This window comes from Drosophila novamexicana, unplaced genomic scaffold (genome assembly GCF_003285875.2).
Source record: "Drosophila novamexicana strain 15010-1031.04,08,12 unplaced genomic scaffold, DnovRS2.1 tig00000644-arrow-pilon, whole genome shotgun sequence".
NCBI lineage: Eukaryota > Metazoa > Arthropoda > Insecta > Diptera > Drosophilidae > Drosophila > Drosophila novamexicana.
Genome location: NW_020824814.1, coordinates 1,922,212 through 1,940,784, shown reverse-complemented (window position 1 = coordinate 1,940,784; position 18,573 = coordinate 1,922,212). Strand labels below are relative to the sequence as shown.

The window sequence follows — 18,573 nt, the reverse complement described above, 5'->3', positions numbered from 1 at the left end:
GTATCTGTATCTGTATCTGTATCTGTATCTGTATCTGTATCTGTATCTGTATCTGTATCTGTATCTGTATCTGTATCTGTATCTGTATCTGTATCTGTATCTGTATCTGTATCTGTATCTGTATCTGTATCTGTATCTGTATCTGTATCTGTATCTGTATCTGTATCTGTATCTGTATCTGAATCTGTATCTGTATCTGTATCTGTATCGATAACACGTGGTTAACTATTGCAGTGAAAATACGATAAGCGATAGGCAAAGTTATCGCAACGATATCGCGTTGAGTGTAAACTAACAATAACTTTTCGTGTTCAAAGGTGCAAAATGCGCCACTAGGCGTATACGTGATTATTGTTAAGTGCAACCGCATGGCAAAATGAGTGAGTATATTGTGTATTCTAATTTGAATTATCAAACTTCATCATTCTTCTCTAAGTACATAGTTGGCTGTTTAATTGTTAGTTTAATGCGCTTTGAAGTGCTTAATTGCAAATTGCTAGAAAATGCCTGCTCAATTAAAGCCTAATTCAATTAGATTATAAATCAATATTGCGTATACGCAATGTACGCAATGTTCTATTTGAAAATGGCCAGAGCTTACAGCTCAATTGGCTGGCAACAGTTTTTGTGTAAAGTTTACCAGAAATATCATTGTAATTCAATTTACTTAAATGCTTCCGAACGACAACAACAATAAGTTAATGTGAACGACTAAGAGATACCATGTAACTCTTTAAATTAAATTGTGTGTAATACATAGTCTCGGCTGGAAATCGATAAGCAACAACTACACGAGTTCAAGATAGTTTAAAATTAGCTCAACTCCAATTTGACATCTTAAGGTCTTTTATATATATCTTTATTAAATCAACTTTAGTCTCTGGGATCGATGTTCATATCGAGGAAAAGACAGCCAAAACGGATATAACTGAAATGAGTTAGATATATATAAATAGGTTCAACAACAAGCCTTCCATCACCTGTGCACAGCTTCAATAAGCCCCCGCTTAACCATCCAAATGCGTACAGGGTATAACAAGAGCAACAACTAAGCGTATTAGACTTAAATACTTGACAGGCAACAAGGAGCAGCAGCAGCAGCAGGAGCTGGAGCTGAAGCTGGAAGCGGCCAACTCAGCCAAAACAAAAGTTGAAATGCTGCTCGAAAATGTTGCAAGTAGCAAGCATCAGCAGGCAAAGGGGACGAATGCAGGGGTATGGCAAAAGGGATGGGGGGTGGCAATATGGCAGTTTAGCAAATAACTGCCTGCTGGCAAAGCTTTTGCCTGTCATGGCTGTCAGTTGGGCAATGTGCAGGGGCTTTTCATTGATACGCTTGTCTGGCGTTCAATGTTTATTGCATATCAATTAGACAGGAGGTCCTGAGCTCTGGGCACACAGCTTGAAATGGCCCCAATTTGTGGCAACAGCTGCAGGCGTTGTCCTGGCTGGGTGGTTCATGGGCCGCAAAACGTGCACAAAACTTTCAAAGGATTCAAGGATGTGTGTGTCCTGGGCTTGTCCTGTCAAAATCCACTTGAGCGTACCATAATTTCCACGCTAAATGAGTTCAAGCAGCAGCCGCCAAACTGACACACACACACACACGCGCGCACGCACACACATAGCTGCTGGGCAGGGCCACGCCCACAGCGAGACACCGTCGTCATCTTCTGCTTGTTCTTCTACTACTGCTTCTCGCACGTGTGCGCAATTAAAAATGCAGCTTGCGGTTGTCGGCCAAAGTTGGCTTTCACACTTCCCAACGACGACTTGGCTCCAGTGCTCCAGTGACACACAAAGTTGAAAAGCCTAGGGGAGAGAGGGGTGTTCGTTTTGCGGGGCGCAGTGATAGCTCGCATTTACTGCTGTGCGTCTTTTTGAGCGCAATTTGTGCAGTTTGTAATTAAATTAATGCCCGTCTGACAAATAACATTGAGAGCCACGCGGCGTATGCGCAATTTCACTTTTTCATAGCGTAACAAATGGCACAAAGTAGCAAAAGCAAAATAACTAAAGCATCTATAAACAAGTTTGTGTGCTACAGATGCGAATTCCCTATAAGAAGATACCCTGTAAATTCGTTAAAACTTCTCTTGTCCCAAAAGTGGGAATAGGCTTAAATGAATAGATATTCTCTCGAGTGGTAGATGATTAAGGCTAGATTGGGATGATCCAACCACATAAATATAAATATATATTTTACAGTTCGTCGCCTATAGACCCTTACCTACATTTGCCCCAATGCCTGCAGGGTAAAAATATATATAATATATATGGTATGAAAATCTAGCGTAAAATGGCGCCCAAATCCCTGACCTGATTTAGCAGCTTCTTCAACTGGCAGCTGCTCTGGTTTTACTTCAGCTGGCAGCCGCTTTTTCCTCTTTAACTTCTGTTGCTTTTGTATTTGGTATTTGTTGCTGCTGCTGATGCTGCTGCTGAATTGGCTTTTGCTTTCGTTTCCGTTTTTAGTTACCTTCCTGCTGTTTTTCTTCCTGTTCCCTATTTACTTTTTATGCAAACTTTCCATTTTTATATTTCCCCAAAACTGTCGCCCATCTGTCTGGCTGGCTAAAAACCAAAATAAAAAACAACTGGCAACTGCAACTGCCTGGCCCGTGCCTGATTCCCGCCCCAGCTCCACCCCCCCCCCCCCCCCTACCCGCTGCCCTTTCGCTTACAAAGAGCATTAGAACGTTTCAGTGCTCGACAGCAGAGTCGGGACGTGCCCAAGTAACTGGCCGTGTCCTGAAATGCCTGGCTCGAATCTATTTTTAAGAATTTGCAACGTCGTGAAAGTCACTGGGGCAATGTTTAGGGTCGCCTAAACTTTTGAATACCCTAATAATGTACAGGCTAATTGTGAACTGAAATGAATTCATTTCATTTTAGTCTTTGGCTATTTTAGTAGCTATCACTAATTAGGCTGAGCTCAAGCTGAGCAGATGCCCCGCAGATAGGCTTCAATTCGTCTAAAACTAACTTAAATTCAGCTAGATTCCTAATAGAATATCTAGACTTGATTTGATTGCAATTGGCATTTGTTTAATATGGACTTACATAACTTGAGTGCTTCTCCAGGTATTTTGACAAGTAAAACAGGGTATGAAAATACCCTGTTTATAGGCATAAATTTGTTTTTAGTTCTAAGGTATGATTAAAGCCCAAGAAAGAGTTATACCTTCTGGTCAGTTGTTGTGTTTAGCTTATTATATATTAAAATTTGATAGTATAAGCTTCCTAAACTTCAAAAAACAAGCCCAAAATTTAATACTTATCATACATAAAGTTATCATGCCAACTAACTTGTATATATTTTACAGTACATAAAACAGGCCCTCAACCGCATTTTGTAACCACAAAAAAAAAAGTGAAAAGTATTCCTCCAACAGCTTTTAGGGTATTTAAAAATCTCGTATTCATTATACAGTTGGTTGTTTTCTGCTTCGCCGAGTGCAAGATCAGCCCAGTTTCAGGGCCTGCAGAAGCTGGCTACCATAAACATAAACTCGCATTATGCCAGGCCAAATAAAACTGCAGCCAAATGACACGTACAACTGTTGGCAGGGTATACCGTGCTGCACGGTGGGGCAGGGGGGGGGGGGGGGGCGGCGGCGAAGGGGTACGGGTACTTGTGCACATTGTGTGCAATTTACTGCGACTTTTGCTTTTGGCTGTTTTTGTTTTATTTCGTAGCCTTTTCAGGGCATCGATTTTGTCGCTGACACTTTTTTTTTGTCTCTGTCGGGGGAATAAAATAGAAAAAAAGCGTAATAAAAAAAAAAAAACAGAACAGAACTGTGTCAATGAAATTGTTGTCAACAGTTTTCTCTTTCGCTATTTTTTCTTGTTAAAGCCGGCAATTGTTGGAGAGCAGCCGCATTGCAAATGCACAACTTTAAGGCTCTTAAGTTGGCAAATTAAAACGTAATGAGTCGTTGTTTTAATTAAAAACAAAAAGCAGAGCTACAAAAAAAATAGCTCGGCAAAACATTCCTTGAATATCAGAGAGATATATAAAGCAGCTGGAAGGCGAAAGTTTTGCTTAGCACTAGAGAAAGCGTCGTTAAACTTTCCATGAGGCTATAATAAATGCTTCGAGTCAGGTTTGCGCCTTAACCATTTGGGAATTATGTCCAAATATTAAGAATTATTATTCTTTAAGCTGTTATGCCACTGTGATTTTGGATTTCTATTAGTTATTGCCAAATCTGTGGTACAACTAGTTAGGAATTATATCGAAAATTATGTAACAATCAATTATGCGCGTTTATCAACACTGTTTTACAGAAGCTCATTGCAACTCTTGTAGTTTTCGCTACTAAGTGGACTTCTCAAAGATTATTGATATGAAAATACTTCTAGGACTTCAACAAGCCAAAGGGTAGCTTGAATTCGGCTCGCATTGCTTGGCCGCGCTCACAGGTCGTATGAGTTATGTCTGCATATTTGTCCCTTTAACTGTTTACACACACTCGCACACACACACACATACTCGGTCACAACTGCTTATGTTAATTTTATGCGTCTGCTGCTGCTGCTCAATAAAATGCAATTGCAAATTTATACAAATATCCTGGAATTGTTATTGTGCTTAAATCAACGAGTCCTTCGCTGTGTCAGCCGCGCGCTCACAACGTACATTCAATTTAATTGTTGTGTTGTGTATGAAATATGACAAGCGTAGGCAAATAACAAACGCCCCTTCCCACCGCCCACGACTGGCTGTGTGTATGTGTGTCCTGCATGTCCTTTCTTGCGTTGTGTGCTCATTTTTACTTGTACCTCGCCGTACGTGAGGATTTCATTTCGATTGTACTGGCAACAATGGGACGCTCTTAATGGGCAACAATTCTTTGGTATTCTTATTCTTATACGCGCATTCTATTATCCTGGTCTGTGTGTATATACGTGTAGAGGAACATATATCCAGGAGTTGGCATTTCTTTACTTGGCACGTTTGTAATAAGTTTGTAATAATCAGGCTGGCACACAGCTGCCTTTTGTCTCTGCTGTTGCTGTTGCTGCTGCTGCTTCTTTCTCAGGGAGTTGGATCTGCCGCCAGCAACAGCTTTATCCTGCAACAGCAGCAAGAACAACATCAACAGCAGCAAATAAACAAGTCTTGTGCTCTCTGTGCGTTTTATTTACGTTGCGTTCTTTCGAGTCTCATTGGATTTTATAGTCAAACGCAATTTACTTTTATTTATGGTTACATTCACTGCAACAACAACAACAACAACAACAAATGGCTTCCATTGGAGTTAAAACTCTATTTATTTGCCTTTCAAAAAATAAACTCTACTGAGTTAAAATCGAATAGCGGAAATTCCTTAAATTAAATGCAAAAAAAAAAAATATATATATATATATATATATATATATTGTATGCACAAAAAATTCTTTTAAAATTGCATTTAAATTGCTTGCACAAATGCAGAAAAATATGCAAAATATAAAAAATAAATGCTTGACGTAGAAGAGAGAGAGAAGGGCAGAGAGGGCGGGATAGGTGAGCGAGACAAAGGTGGACGGAAGGGAGACGTTGAGTGAGACAGCAACATTCGCTTGTTGAACTCATTTCGGAGTCATAAAGTTGGTCACATTCAAATTAAAATTCAACTTTTGCACACGCCTCGAGTGGCAACAGATGCCGTCGGGAGTCCTTCGCCTTCTGCTGGCCAGGAAGCTGAATCTGACGAGCAGCTCAACGAGCGGATTTTAATGAGCAGTCAGCTTAGAGCGGAGCACGTGTCGTGTGTCTGACACGTGACACGAACAGCCAGAATATATCAGTTGTTGGGCCTATTCAAATCTTGTTTTTTAATATCTCAACATTTCATTCAAATGGGTAAAGAAATTTGTATATTTAGATGCTAAAGAAACTTTTACAAAAGTTCACTTTCTGATCGTTCATTTGATACAGTTATAGTACAGATAGACTATAACAGAATCAAGGCGTAGATTCAGAGTTGCCAAGCTTAGTTAATATATCTGAAACACGAAAAACAAATATTTTCCACAGCCCGAAGTTTTTATGCCCTCTGTATACATGTGGCTGACAAATGCTTCTAACGTAAAGCTTTGTTTTCATCCGATTAATCTTATGATAACTTAACGACACTTCCCGTGAGAACTATATCATATAATGTTTCAGTTAAAATTACTTCGATATTTGTAAAGCCTGCTGGAATGAGACCTATCCTATGCCTGGTCTATAACAACTGCCGAAGGATTAAGCTCGTGTTCATCCCGAACCTAACACACGACACACTTCAAGTTTGAGACTTGACAAATTCTGTTGACATTTCGCAAAAACTGAAATGCAACACCTTAAACTTCACAACCAGCTTCACAGCTGTCCACATTCAAGCTAAACAGCTTCTGCGCCGTCGACTCTTGCAGACTCCAACGATGGGTTTATTCAACCCACTCGAAAAATCTCGCCTCGATTTGGGTCAGTTGCTTACGAAATGAGCGGCCTCTTGACTGCCTGCCTGCTGCTATGCTATGGCATAATGGCCAATTCAAAATCGATTCAGGCCAAATCGCTTGCATTTTTCCGCACTCATCTAAGCAGACTCTCAAAAGCGCATACATAGCCACGCCCACTGAAGCGACGTCCGCCTACTTTTAATGCAGGCTCAAAAACGTATGCAAAACGCTTATTTTATGGCCACAATTTTGCGTGTGTCGCAGCATGTGTTGTGTTGTGTTGTGTTGCGTGTGTGTGTATGTTTGTTGGTTGAATCTGTGTCAACTGCCACGCCCATCCCCCTGCCCATCTACCAGTTGCATGTTGTTGCGGTGCCTGTTGTTGCATGTTACGTTGACATTTTTTTTGTGCTTTCTGTTTTTGCCATGCTGACATTTTACATTTACAGTAATTCGCATTCCCCTTTTCCTCTCACTCTCTGCATTTCACCCCTTTCCATGATTATTAAAAAGTATGCGGTGATTTAATTTCACACAATTTTGTCGGGCAGCGCTCACACTTAGTCAGATCTGATAGGTGAATTAAGTAGGCCAAATGGCACGCAATGTTCCCGCACAAACAGATTCTTCATGTCGGAGTATAAACTGTACCTGACAGTACTTTATAGATGCAATCTATATTACGTGGAAATAAGGCAACAATTTCAAATTGAATACACAACTTGGGAATGTAAAATAAGTTTCTTGGAAAAAATTGCTTGTTTACAAATAGTTTCTGACGAAACTATCAGATTCTTGTAACACACGACATTTTCAGAGGTATCCACTCCTCCATCCAGCTTAAAAATACATGTATGTGTAGGGAATCTTTTGAAAATAAACTAATTGAACTCTTAAGACTCGAAAGAATAGTTCATAAAGGCCCTGGCTTAAATCAAGAGCTGCCTAACTTGCTTGACCTACAAGCTCTAGCTTATATTTAAGAGCCTAGATTCTTAACCCTTTTCAAGTCTCCCAAGTCAAGTCTGCCAACTGAACCTAAGCCAAGATAAACCTTCTGTTAACTATATATAACAAAGATATCTGTTAAAGTTATAATCGTTCAACATAGCACCGCCTGCTGCGAACTTCAGCTAAGACAAGCCAACTGTGCCCGCATCTGTATCTCTTTCCGTAGCTTCAAGCTCCTTCAAAAGCTCGCAATCTTAAACTAGTTTCAGTGAAATTCAAATACCTTTAAATCCAAGTGCAGCAGCTGCCTTTCTTAGCACACACAGAACCAACCATAATGATTGCTGACTATGTGCTAGCACTCATTATGATCTCTGGGAAAACTCATGAATAGCTTTGAACCGCGCAGAAATAGTTGTTAAAACATGACTCATGTTAAGTGCGAAAACAAAGCGCACGAAAGCAGCTGCAACAAACGGGGGAAAAAAAAAATTGAGAAAATGGAAAATGGAAAATGTAAAACCGCAATCAGCATATGCAGAACACTAAAGTGGAGCAACTCGAGGCGCGAGGCAGTTCCGCGAGCTTTGCCAGCTTTAAGGCACGCCTCAGCACCCACAGAGAAAAAACCGAAAGGTAGAATGCCACTTGAGCTCGCGGCATTTGTTGAAACAATGGGCTAAAACAAAAATCCATTCAACGGGCTTCAAAAGAAATGCCAATGTGGTTGACTAGAAGATATCCTGTATAATGCCACGGATTGAAAAAAAATCCCTATAATTCCTTCTCCAGCCTCACATTTACTACATAAATTACTTTTGTGCTTATTTTTCGATTTAACTCTTTCTTTTGGGGCCTGGAGCTGGCATTTGATTGTATCTAATACTACGAAAAGGGCGAACATTCATACCTAATTCGGTTTACTATTGAATTAAGCTCCGTTCATCAAGGCTTAAAATCGATAGTTATCGATTTCTATAAAAGAAGAAATTAACCTAAGAATCTCTGATACAACCTCTCGATGCCGATCAAAAACATACCGACTTTTGCCTGTTACATACATTCCCACAGATTTAGTATACTCTCCCTCTGCCGCTCTTACCCATTCCCATGGGGTACAGGGCATAAAAAAAGGAGGCAAGCAGGCGTGGCAAAAGTGCTTCAGCACTTGAAAAGCAACGCATCGAATTGCATTGCATTGTGTGGTGTGGCGCGTGCGTGTGGATGCGTGGATGCGAGCTGCAAGTGCAAGTTGCTGCTGTTGGCAAACATATTTTCATTTTAAGCGCTGTGAAAAACTCATTAGAGCCGCTGCGAAAACAACTTGCAGCCAAAGTCAGGCGTCAAGGATACGAAATTGCAAATTTATAATATCCGCTCTGACAGGGGGAGAGAGAGAGAAAGGGGGAGAGAGAGAGAGTGTGTGTGTGGTAAAGAAAGCAAAGGGAGCTAGGACTGGGGATAGCACTTAGCACTTGACTTCAATTGCTTGTTGATGTTTTCAGTTTTCATGTGGCAAGTTATCTACGCATATTCCAGCTGAACAGCCAGCCCACTTGTCCCTTAAAGCCGGGTAACATTTTCATTCTATTAAAAAGTTGCCAAGTGGCTGCAAAAGTGCAATGCCAAGCCCATTAGTACAGCTATCTAGATGTGGTGCATGCGAGTGTGTGTGTGAGTGAGTGTGTGAGTGTGTGTGTTAGTTCGTGTCTCGTAAGCAACTTCCTGTGCAGCAGCATTAGCAACACTTAAGGACACTTTTGCCGGCTACTGACAGGAAGAGCAAAGCAAGCAAAACTCTTGCCAGGCAGCAGCCCGCACAATCTACACAGTCTACCCGTCCGCTTTACCCCCAGCTACAATTCAACATTAAGTTAATTTGCAACGTGCACAGCAAGCAAAAACCAGGCAACCAATCTGCTTCCCCGGCTTTCCAAGGCTGGCAAGCGTGGGTAGCTGCATTCTGCATTGGCGCTTGTGTCATCGATGAGCTAATTTAACGCTGATTTACGATGATTGGCAGTGCAGTCACGCCAGTGCAGGACGCCCGAGCATACAGCTGGAGACCTTTGATTGAGGCATCACAATGAGTTTCCTGCAGCGCACGCGATGACCTTAAAAGTTAGCAATCGAATCGACACTTTGTCCAGCTGCCAGGCAAGGTGTCTTGTGTCCAACGGAATTCTTAGTTCGTTAGTCGGCTACAAGGGTTTAATATTACCCCAGACGGTCCTTAAGCTGGACACAAGTAATTTGCGTGTGCCTACGGCAAACCGAAACCGCAAGCGCAAGTGGAGAAGGGTCGACAATCTGACGGAGACCGAGTGAGGCAGAGGTGGAGGATGTGGGTGAAACGCCTGCCAAATTACAATTTAATGACCAAAGGCAGCTAGTTCAGCATGGTGCTGAGCTAAGGTCACAAGTATGTGAAAGGGTCACTGTTTGTAGTTCTAGAGCTCTTCAGGGGTCAATTTCTGGTTTAATCAATTCCCTATCAAATCCTCAAATATAAATATATATATGTACATGTAAACATCTCGTATATACACAGGATAAAGCTTCTTGAGTCTGGATTAGGAGCTAACTAATGCCACTTGTGGTACCAATATTTATATGTACACTGGTTGATTAAAACTAGTTGATGCTCACACCAGGGATCGACTGGCTAAAGGACACTGGAGTACAAGGCTTAGGGCACAAGGAAAGTGTCTGTGCTTCTCGTCTCTTGCGATTAACAGGGAAAATTATTCTCATGCATGCCAAGCACATGGCTTTTGTCCAGAAAGTCAGAGACTACACAAGCTTCTGTTGTATATATTTATCGCCATTTGCGACAAGCGTTGACAATCTGTGAAATTACCAGAAGGATGTGTATAGGTTAGGAATAGAAACTATCAAGCGAAAACATTGTGTAAAAAAGATATCGCAACAGTAAAAACACATCTGTAAGCGTATTTAAACTTCGGACAGACAACGGTTCTCTCTTCCACTTTCTGCTTAAACTCAACTCAAATATATGTTTTTGATTTATTTCTGCTTCCCGCCTGAATCCTTTTCTTGATATAAGCCAAATTGTTGCTCTCAACACCCGTAATGACCGCAACCATTTTTTATTTGGCCAACTGCCCGCCGCTCCGCCCCGTCCCGCCCCACAGCTAGCAAGTGACAGCTGTGCCAATTGGGAGCGAAACGTGTCCAAATTAGGACACGACTGTGGACAAATGCAGCTGGCGACAGCCACAGCGATGCGCAGCTGGAGCAGCAGCTGCACCCGAAGCAAGTCCTTCGTGACGCGGAAGTGGCAAAGGCAACAACAACAACAACAAGAAGAACGGCAAACGAACTAACCAAGAGCCACTTACTTACATTTATAAGCCGCAGACTCGCACAAAATCCTCGACACGCGCCTTTTGCTATTTACTCAGCGGGAAAAAGGAGCTCTAAGCGTGGGCAGGGGACATAGACAAATGGCAGCCCGCGGGGCAAGAGCCCCAACTCATCAGCACAGTTGCTTATCCCGCTGCTGCCGCAACTGCTGCTGCTGCTGCTTCACACTTCCTGCTTGACAGGATGACTCCAGCAGCTAACCAGGCAGATCCCCTTTCATCCAGTGCCCCACTCTGCGCGCCTTATCAAGTGCCATTTTTCATGCAACGACGTCAGTTGGGCCACGACGCCACAAAGCTATCCCTGAAGCAGCTGCAGCTGTGCTGGCATTGTCTTCGTCCTGGGCTGCCCCCCTTCCCCTGCCCCCTTTCACACATGCTGAAGATGCCAACAGACAAAAGGCTCTCCCCCCCCCCCCCCCCCCCCCCCCCCCGTTGACTTGGCATTGTCTTTGTGGGCGTGTTTCAGCTTTAAGCCACGCCCACTGGACGCCTGTCAATTGTGCAATTGCTTGCACAGCTGCTTCGATTTGCCTAATCCTCACGTTTAATTGGCAACGCCTTATTCTAGCTTTTGCCCGGCCTCCTGGTATCCATTCTCTTCATGGGCTTATCTGGCGGCCAAAGTGCGCGTCCGTTTGAGCTGCCTTTTTAACCATTGTTATTCCCCAGCCGCAAGCTGACCTCCTTTGGGTCTTACAGCCACCAGAGTTGCCAACCCACTCGGATGTGCTTCACATGCTCCAGTTGCTGCATCAGCGGCTGCTGCTGATGCTGCTACACTCGGAGAAAAAGCCTATAACTAAGTCCACAAGTACACTAAGTACAAAGTCCTTCTTCTGATTTTGGAAATTCTTATTTTCAGTCAGAATATTTTAAACTCAAGCTCAAAGCACAAAACTTTATTAGAGAAAATTGATTGGCAAGTTGTAAGCTTGTCATTGCATTTTGTGCTCATGCTGAAAACATTTTTGGCTTATTTCAAGCGATAGATATTTCTCTCAGTGTACCCATTGGCACAACTCCTCCGCCCTTCCCCCTACCGCTTACTACACTTCAACAACTTCTGGCATTAAATATGTGGCCAGCTCTGTGACACGCCCCCTTTGGCCTGCGTCCCGAGTTTATGAAAAATATTACATAGAGATTAAAGTTTTTGAGTTGAGTTTTACCTGGCTGCTTGCCGACAATGCGAGGTGAGAGCGAGGTGAGAGCGAGGTGAGTGGCGGGGGGCGTTAAGGGTGTATGGGGGCGTGGCACTGCCATTGTTGTTGTGGTTACAGCGGTTGCTATTTTTGTTATTGTTGTTGTTGTTGTTGTTGCTGCTGTTGGCAGCTCTGACATAGATATTATTGTCTTGGCTGCTCCCTGAATCGTGGCGCTTCTTGCTGGACCTGTGGCCTGATATTTATTTTTTTCGCCATTTTGTTGTTGTTGTTTTCGCTTCTAATTTAAGTGCAAAGTGTGTGTGTTCGAGTGTGTTCGTGTGTGTGGTTTCCTTATTTACATATTTGCCATATTGCGCTGTGCTACTTTTTTTTTTGTTGCGAATATATTTCCATATTTTTTGCTCTATTTGTGCATTGTAATTATTTAAAGTGGTTTTTGTTAAAGAGGCAGCGGGGTCAAGAGTTGGCAAACAGTGCTGGAAAGCGCTGAAAAGCATTAAAGTTGCGCCCTCCAACAGAGAATAGCTGCAGCTACAGTTGAACGAGCAAGAAGCTATGAATGCAAAGTCTGATAGGGATTACGCAGATTCCCGGGGGATTTGGAGAAGAAGAATAATAGAAGAGAAATTTTTATATGCGTATTGTTGCATATATCCTTGAAGGCCAGAGGCCAGAGGCTAACTATATTTGCGTAGTGAAAATATCTTGAATTATATAAAAGTTATTGACATAAAACTTTAGTCTGACGTAAATATATATTCGTTATGGGTTCAACTCTGTCTACTCCTCTGCGTATACACTCCATATAAACACCCTGATGCCCTTTCCAAGCTCAGAAGAAAAGAACGAAAGTTGTACTTTTGCCATATAAGAGCTTTGAGTTTTCTGGACTTGGTTGTGGACGCCTTTTTGCTGACCGCCGGATTTAAGCAACATGATGCGTTGACAAAAAGGCTTAAATTGGGGTGAAGTTTGGGTGGGGTGGGGTGGTGTGCAGTTGCACATTTGGTTGCCATAATTCAAGCCACAAAGCTGCAGTTGGCTGCACCAACCGCAGGCGACAAGCTGAGCTATGACTTGGCCAACCGACCAGGGTCATGGATCAGGGGTCAGGGGTTGATGAGAGGGGAGGGGAGGGGGGCGTTATGCGTGTGTGCGTCCATTTTGGAACAACTGTCTAGTTTTAGCAGCAGCTCCATTTCCTATGCCAGTTGCTGCTGCTTCTGCTGTGTCTGCTGATTGATGGCTACACTTGTGCCAACTATACGGATTCACATTTGGATTCACACTCGCACACACGCATACTTGCGCCAGTTCTTTAGCGATTTTCCTGTTGGCATTTTCGTTGAAATTTAATTTCCCCCGGCGAGACTGGGAACTGAGCCTGAGCTCACAGCTCGCAATACCCTAGCCTAATGAGCTGAGTGCGTACTTACACAAAATTAAGTGTTGTCCTACTTCACGGATGGGGGCTGACTTGGCAAACATGTCTCAAAGTAGCAGCCCGGAGATAAAGCGTGGAAAAGGAAAAGCGCAGAGCGACACAAAGGAAATGAAAAAGTAGCGCACACAAAACACACAAATACGAGTCACAGTCACAGAAAAAGCAAAAGCAAAAAAAAAAGTGCGACAAGTGAAGTGGGAAAAGCATTCTCATGCTCATTCCTGTAGTTCGCCTTGTCAAGTTGTTGTTGCTTTGAAATCATCATAAAGTTGAAGATAAGTTTTCTTTTCATTAAAAAAAAGGAAAAAACAAGTAGAAACATTGCAATCGATTGTTAACGACTGCGCCATACACTGTTCACAGTTTTAACACAGCTAAAAATATGTCGAACAAGACATTGCCAAGTACTTGACTGCAAAACTGTAGGCAGCAGGACAGTGAATATCAAACTGTGACTGTGAGTAAATGTACTTTGTGGGAGCAAAACTGGGCATGGCGAGAATATTTTTGCAGCGATCTTTAAAGGAATTCATCGTAATATTATACATTATAATATAACATATGGAATTTGGCGTTTCTAAGACTTTATTGCAATGTTCATTGCGACTTTCGTGCTCGACTAATATACTCTTCTTACACATTGTGAACAGAGCATAAGGAAAGAAAATACAAAAATGGTCAGTGTGTCCCGGTCCCAGGAGTCGTAACAGTGGGCGATGAAGGCTCACGCGCGACAGGAAACAGACTCAAACGACAGCCGAGGACAGAGCCTAGTGTCTGGTGGGCCAAGAGGGGAGGGCTGGCAACAGCAGGCAGGGGGGCAGCGGATGGTTGTTTCCCACCCACCCAATTGTGAGTAGGGCAAAACAAGTTGTTGTTCATTGTGTTGCTTGGCCGTCTGCTGTCAACGCAAACTGATGCCCAAAAATTTAACAACATTTTACAACACTTTACAACACCCTTTAGAGCACTGACTCGCACTAATTCAATAAGTGCACGTGGTACTGGTCCTGGTCCTGGTCCTGGTCCTGGTCCTGGATCCCAAGGATGCAGCACACGTAGCAGAAAAGTTGACATAAATCTGCATAAAATATTCGCATATGCAAAACCGTAAAAATAAAGCACAAGAAAAATACGAGAGGAAAAAATTTGCAAAAAACCAGAGAGAGAAAAAAATTGTAAAGTGTCGACGCTTAACTGGCATGTTCGCCAACACATGTGCCAGGTGAAGTTGTTGAAGCGGGCGAAAGGCGAGTGATATTGGGTTGGGGGGGGAGTAGGTGGGGCATATTACAGGAATAACTCAGCTGCATTATGTGGCAGCAGCAGCAGCGCAGACAACCATTGAAAAATCTGTAGAAATTATGCAAATACATTTCAGCAATCACTTAACTGTGGATAGCGCAGAGCCACACAACGGAATGGAGGATACGTTGGGGATACATTGGAGATAGGTTGGGAATACGTTCAGCTTAAGCTATGCGAGAAGCGTTTGCCAAGGCATCCAGTTGAGCGGGCCATGCAATGCAGTCAATAATATGACTTGTAATTTATGCATGCCTAACGCTACAGTGAACGCTAGACATAAAGAATTATCAGAAATTATAAGTGACAATAGTTTTGAATAGATGCCGTTGCTAAATTGCTAGTTTAGCCAATTTTTTGGCTAAGACTATCCAAGTTGCAATCTCCTCCGGCAGAAGCGTGTTCTATAATGCGTGCGTCTACTGTACCTGTAACTTAACCCTCCTTGGAATCCTATTGCAATTCATCTAATCCCCAATTAGAGAGTGGAAGTATTTGCTGCTACCCCCCCCCCCCTCTCCCTCGACGGATCGGCCCCTTAATTAGACGTAGATAAACAGCAGCTTTATGCATTATTGTTATGCCACACGCATGTGCCACAAATTGTTCACTGTACATTAGGCAACAACAAAGGCGGCAAAGGGGTTTGCGACCCTCCAAGCAAACCCCACCCCTCTCTCCTCCAACCCACCCATCTTCCGCAACAAAGTCAAAGTCGACGCATATGACAGCGCCTTGCGCTGAAAGGGTAAACAAATTCAAGGCGAAATTGATGACAGGGCACACATATAACACACACACATGCACTCATGCACACACCCATCAGCAGTTGTGACATTGCCGTCGTCTTCGTCAACTTGGCAAAGGTTGAACTAACATTGAAGCAACTGCCAAGCGCAGCACCCGAACCGCACCGCAACCGCCGCCAACTAACAATTTTTTACAGAATTTGGATTAAGTGGACTTTGCTGTTGACGTAGTTGTCTGGGGTTGGGTGGCAAATGCGGCGGGCGGCGGCTAGAGTGGGGTATTTGTAGTCGGCCCAGGTCGTGCCTGAAAAGTTCGTAAGAGTTTCGTGCGGTGCTTTGCATGCCACACGTCAAGGGGTTAAGCGCGGGGCCGTGTAGAGTGTTGCCTGATTCCAAGCTGACACTAGGCGCAACCTGCCGCCCCCCCTCCCACGACCCTCTCTCTCTCTGTGTGAGTGTGTGTGTGTGCGGGCGCAAATATTTGCAAACGTGTCAATAACCCGCCCAGTGATTTATTTCATATTTGGTCTGGCTTATGAGTTTGCCTTAGCCCCTAGCTCCAACACCTCCCCCTACCCTAGCACACAACCCCTGCCAAGAGCTGCGCATGTTGCCACAGAATGTAACGGTACGCAGCCTGAAAATAGTTTTACGTGGCCGGCCGCCTGTCAATGACATTTCAGATTTCATAGCATACTTATGCGGGCAGCGATTGACGACAGCTGCCACACGTTGCGGCTGCAAAGTTGCAAGTGCCACAGCGTCGCCTTAAAGCCACATAAATTGTGCCCGCTCCCAAGATAAAGTATCCCATATTTCTATTACCGCTGCCCATTGAAATTATCTGCAAGGAGAGCATATTGCAAGGACAGAAGGTAGCTGCGATTATATAAAATTTATATTTGGTTCTTAAACTTGGGACAAGTTAATCTGTATGCCTTACGCTCTCAGAGAGATACTAAAGATCAAGTTTCATTATTTTAATTACGATTATAACTCCTCCCACTGCCAACTCCAACTCCCAAGAATATTTCACTTCAGCCCCTTAAAAAGTTAAAACCCTAATTCTGTTTTATGCCACGACCAAAAGTAACTTCTGTTGCATCTTGGGCACAATTGGTATCTCTTGGTCGGTTAAACTGAAACGAAAGCACTTTTGGCTGATTTTTTTAAGGCTGCTCAATGAAGCGAGTGCGACGCTTTATCGCCGTCATATCCACTTTTGCCTAGCGCCTAGTCATAACCTGACTCCCACATATAGCCTACCCTCACCAATCCCTCCTGCCCCCGCCTAGACGCAGCCCATTCTCTCAATGCGCTGCCTTGACTTGATTTGATTTAAACGTTTTGCTGGCTATGTGGGTGGCCGGACGGACGCGGGCGGGCGGGGAGGTGGCATCGAGACATGGTTTATTCATGCAGCAGCCGCATTATGCAAATAGCTCTTGAGTTGCCGTTGCCACGCCTCTTTGCAGCGCCTCGTGCGCCACTTGAAATTTGATTTTTTTTTTCACAATTTCTATTTCGATTTGTTGCAACATTTCAGAGCTGAAGAGAGTGGCGGGGAGAGGAGGGGAGGGGAGATGCGGGGCAAGCTGAAGCCACTTCTCGCCGCTTCGCTTGTGAGTTGAGTTCAAGTTGAGTGCCACTTGAGAACGCGCAGCAAGGGAGCAACAGCAGGGCGGAGAGGGGGAATCTACAGGAATCAACAAAAATACAAAAAAAAAAGTGACTAACGCGAGATTTTGCATACATTTTTTTTTTTACATTTTATTTCTTATTTTTCTTTTATGGGGCAATTGAACAAGCAATTCGTCGTCTCGGCTCTTTGTAATTGCATTATTCAGCTCACAACTTTTTCTCTTTCACGATTAAACTGCTCCAACAACAACAACAGCAACAACAACAACAACAATAAACAAACAATTTCTTTGAGAAATTTGCTTCATTTATTTGTACTCTTGCCGAGGAAATTATAATACTGTCACGAAATGTGTTACGCATTGAACAAACCTGCTTCGAACCTATAAAGTATGCAAATCTATTTATCGGGTTGTGAAAAGTAGATCTTCATTTGTAAAGGTTTTCAAGCTAGATTTGGTATAGATTCATCTCTTTACAAGCAGTTTTTTTGAGTTAACACGAATATCTGTCAACGAGTGATTATTAGAAGACTTTTTCCCCCTGAAGTATCTTAAGCAAACTTTTCAGTTACGAACTTCATCGTGCTGCTCGATATTATTTATATACAAGAAAATCTAATCAAAATAATATCAACATAGACTTTCTGTTTCATATATATATATGTAGCTTAAAACATAAAATTTCTAATTAGAGTATATCTTCTATCTCACATATATTTTTTCTAGGGTATTTCAATTTTCTGCACTCAAAAGATAACGCTTCTTACTTGTTATTTTCTTCTTGTTTAGAATGTTTTTAAAAAATTTGCATAGAATACAAATTACTAAGGCAAAAGCAATTTTCGATTTAAGTAAAACGAAGCGAAACAATTCGCATAAATACACACACACATACACACACACACAGATAGAAAATGATTTCCTTGCCATTTGCTTAGCCAGGCAACTGCAGGATGTGACAAATGTTTTGCAAATATGTCGCGTGTTCTTTTCGTCGCTGCCTGCCTTGTCCTGGTCACATAGACTTTCTGTTTGTATTTCACACACACACACACTTACATCGTTAAACATTTCACAGGCTGCAAATCCCTGGCACGCATGTCCCTAAACCCCCTCCCCCTCCCCCTTGTTTGCTTTCAACAAAGGCAAAATAATTCAAGCGTTGCGCCTGCAAAATCAACGCAAACAATTTCTTGAAATTTCTTGATATTCCTTGATATATCTTGATATTTCTTGATATGTGTACAGCAAACCATGTTTATAAGTCGCAGATGTACACGTTGGACGTGAGCGTTGCGGAGGATGTGGAAGCACGGATGACGAGCGCACAATGTTGACAGTGGCATATTTCTTTTGAAGACATTCATATACCCTTGCCCAGGATAGCACATTTATGTCAAAAGCAAATGTCACTTTTCTATGAATGTCAAATGTGAGAGGAAATATTGGAGAAGATATTTTCTGATCATGATAAGTACAAGGTGCAAA

General features: G+C 42.8%; 1 protein-coding gene across 2 annotated transcripts in view; it reads left to right on the top strand.

The window, feature by feature from the left end:
• LOC115762707 overlaps positions 1-18,573 on the top strand; it is a 49,893-nt gene that overhangs the window by 3,902 nt on the left and 27,418 nt on the right. For both annotated transcript variants that reach the window (XM_030705030.1, XM_030705031.1), the window contains exon 2: positions 235-380. In XM_030705030.1, the coding sequence (XP_030560890.1) occupies positions 377-380 (4 nt within the window). In that variant the 5' untranslated portion in view covers positions 235-376. The remainder of the gene's footprint in view (positions 1-234; positions 381-18,573) is intronic.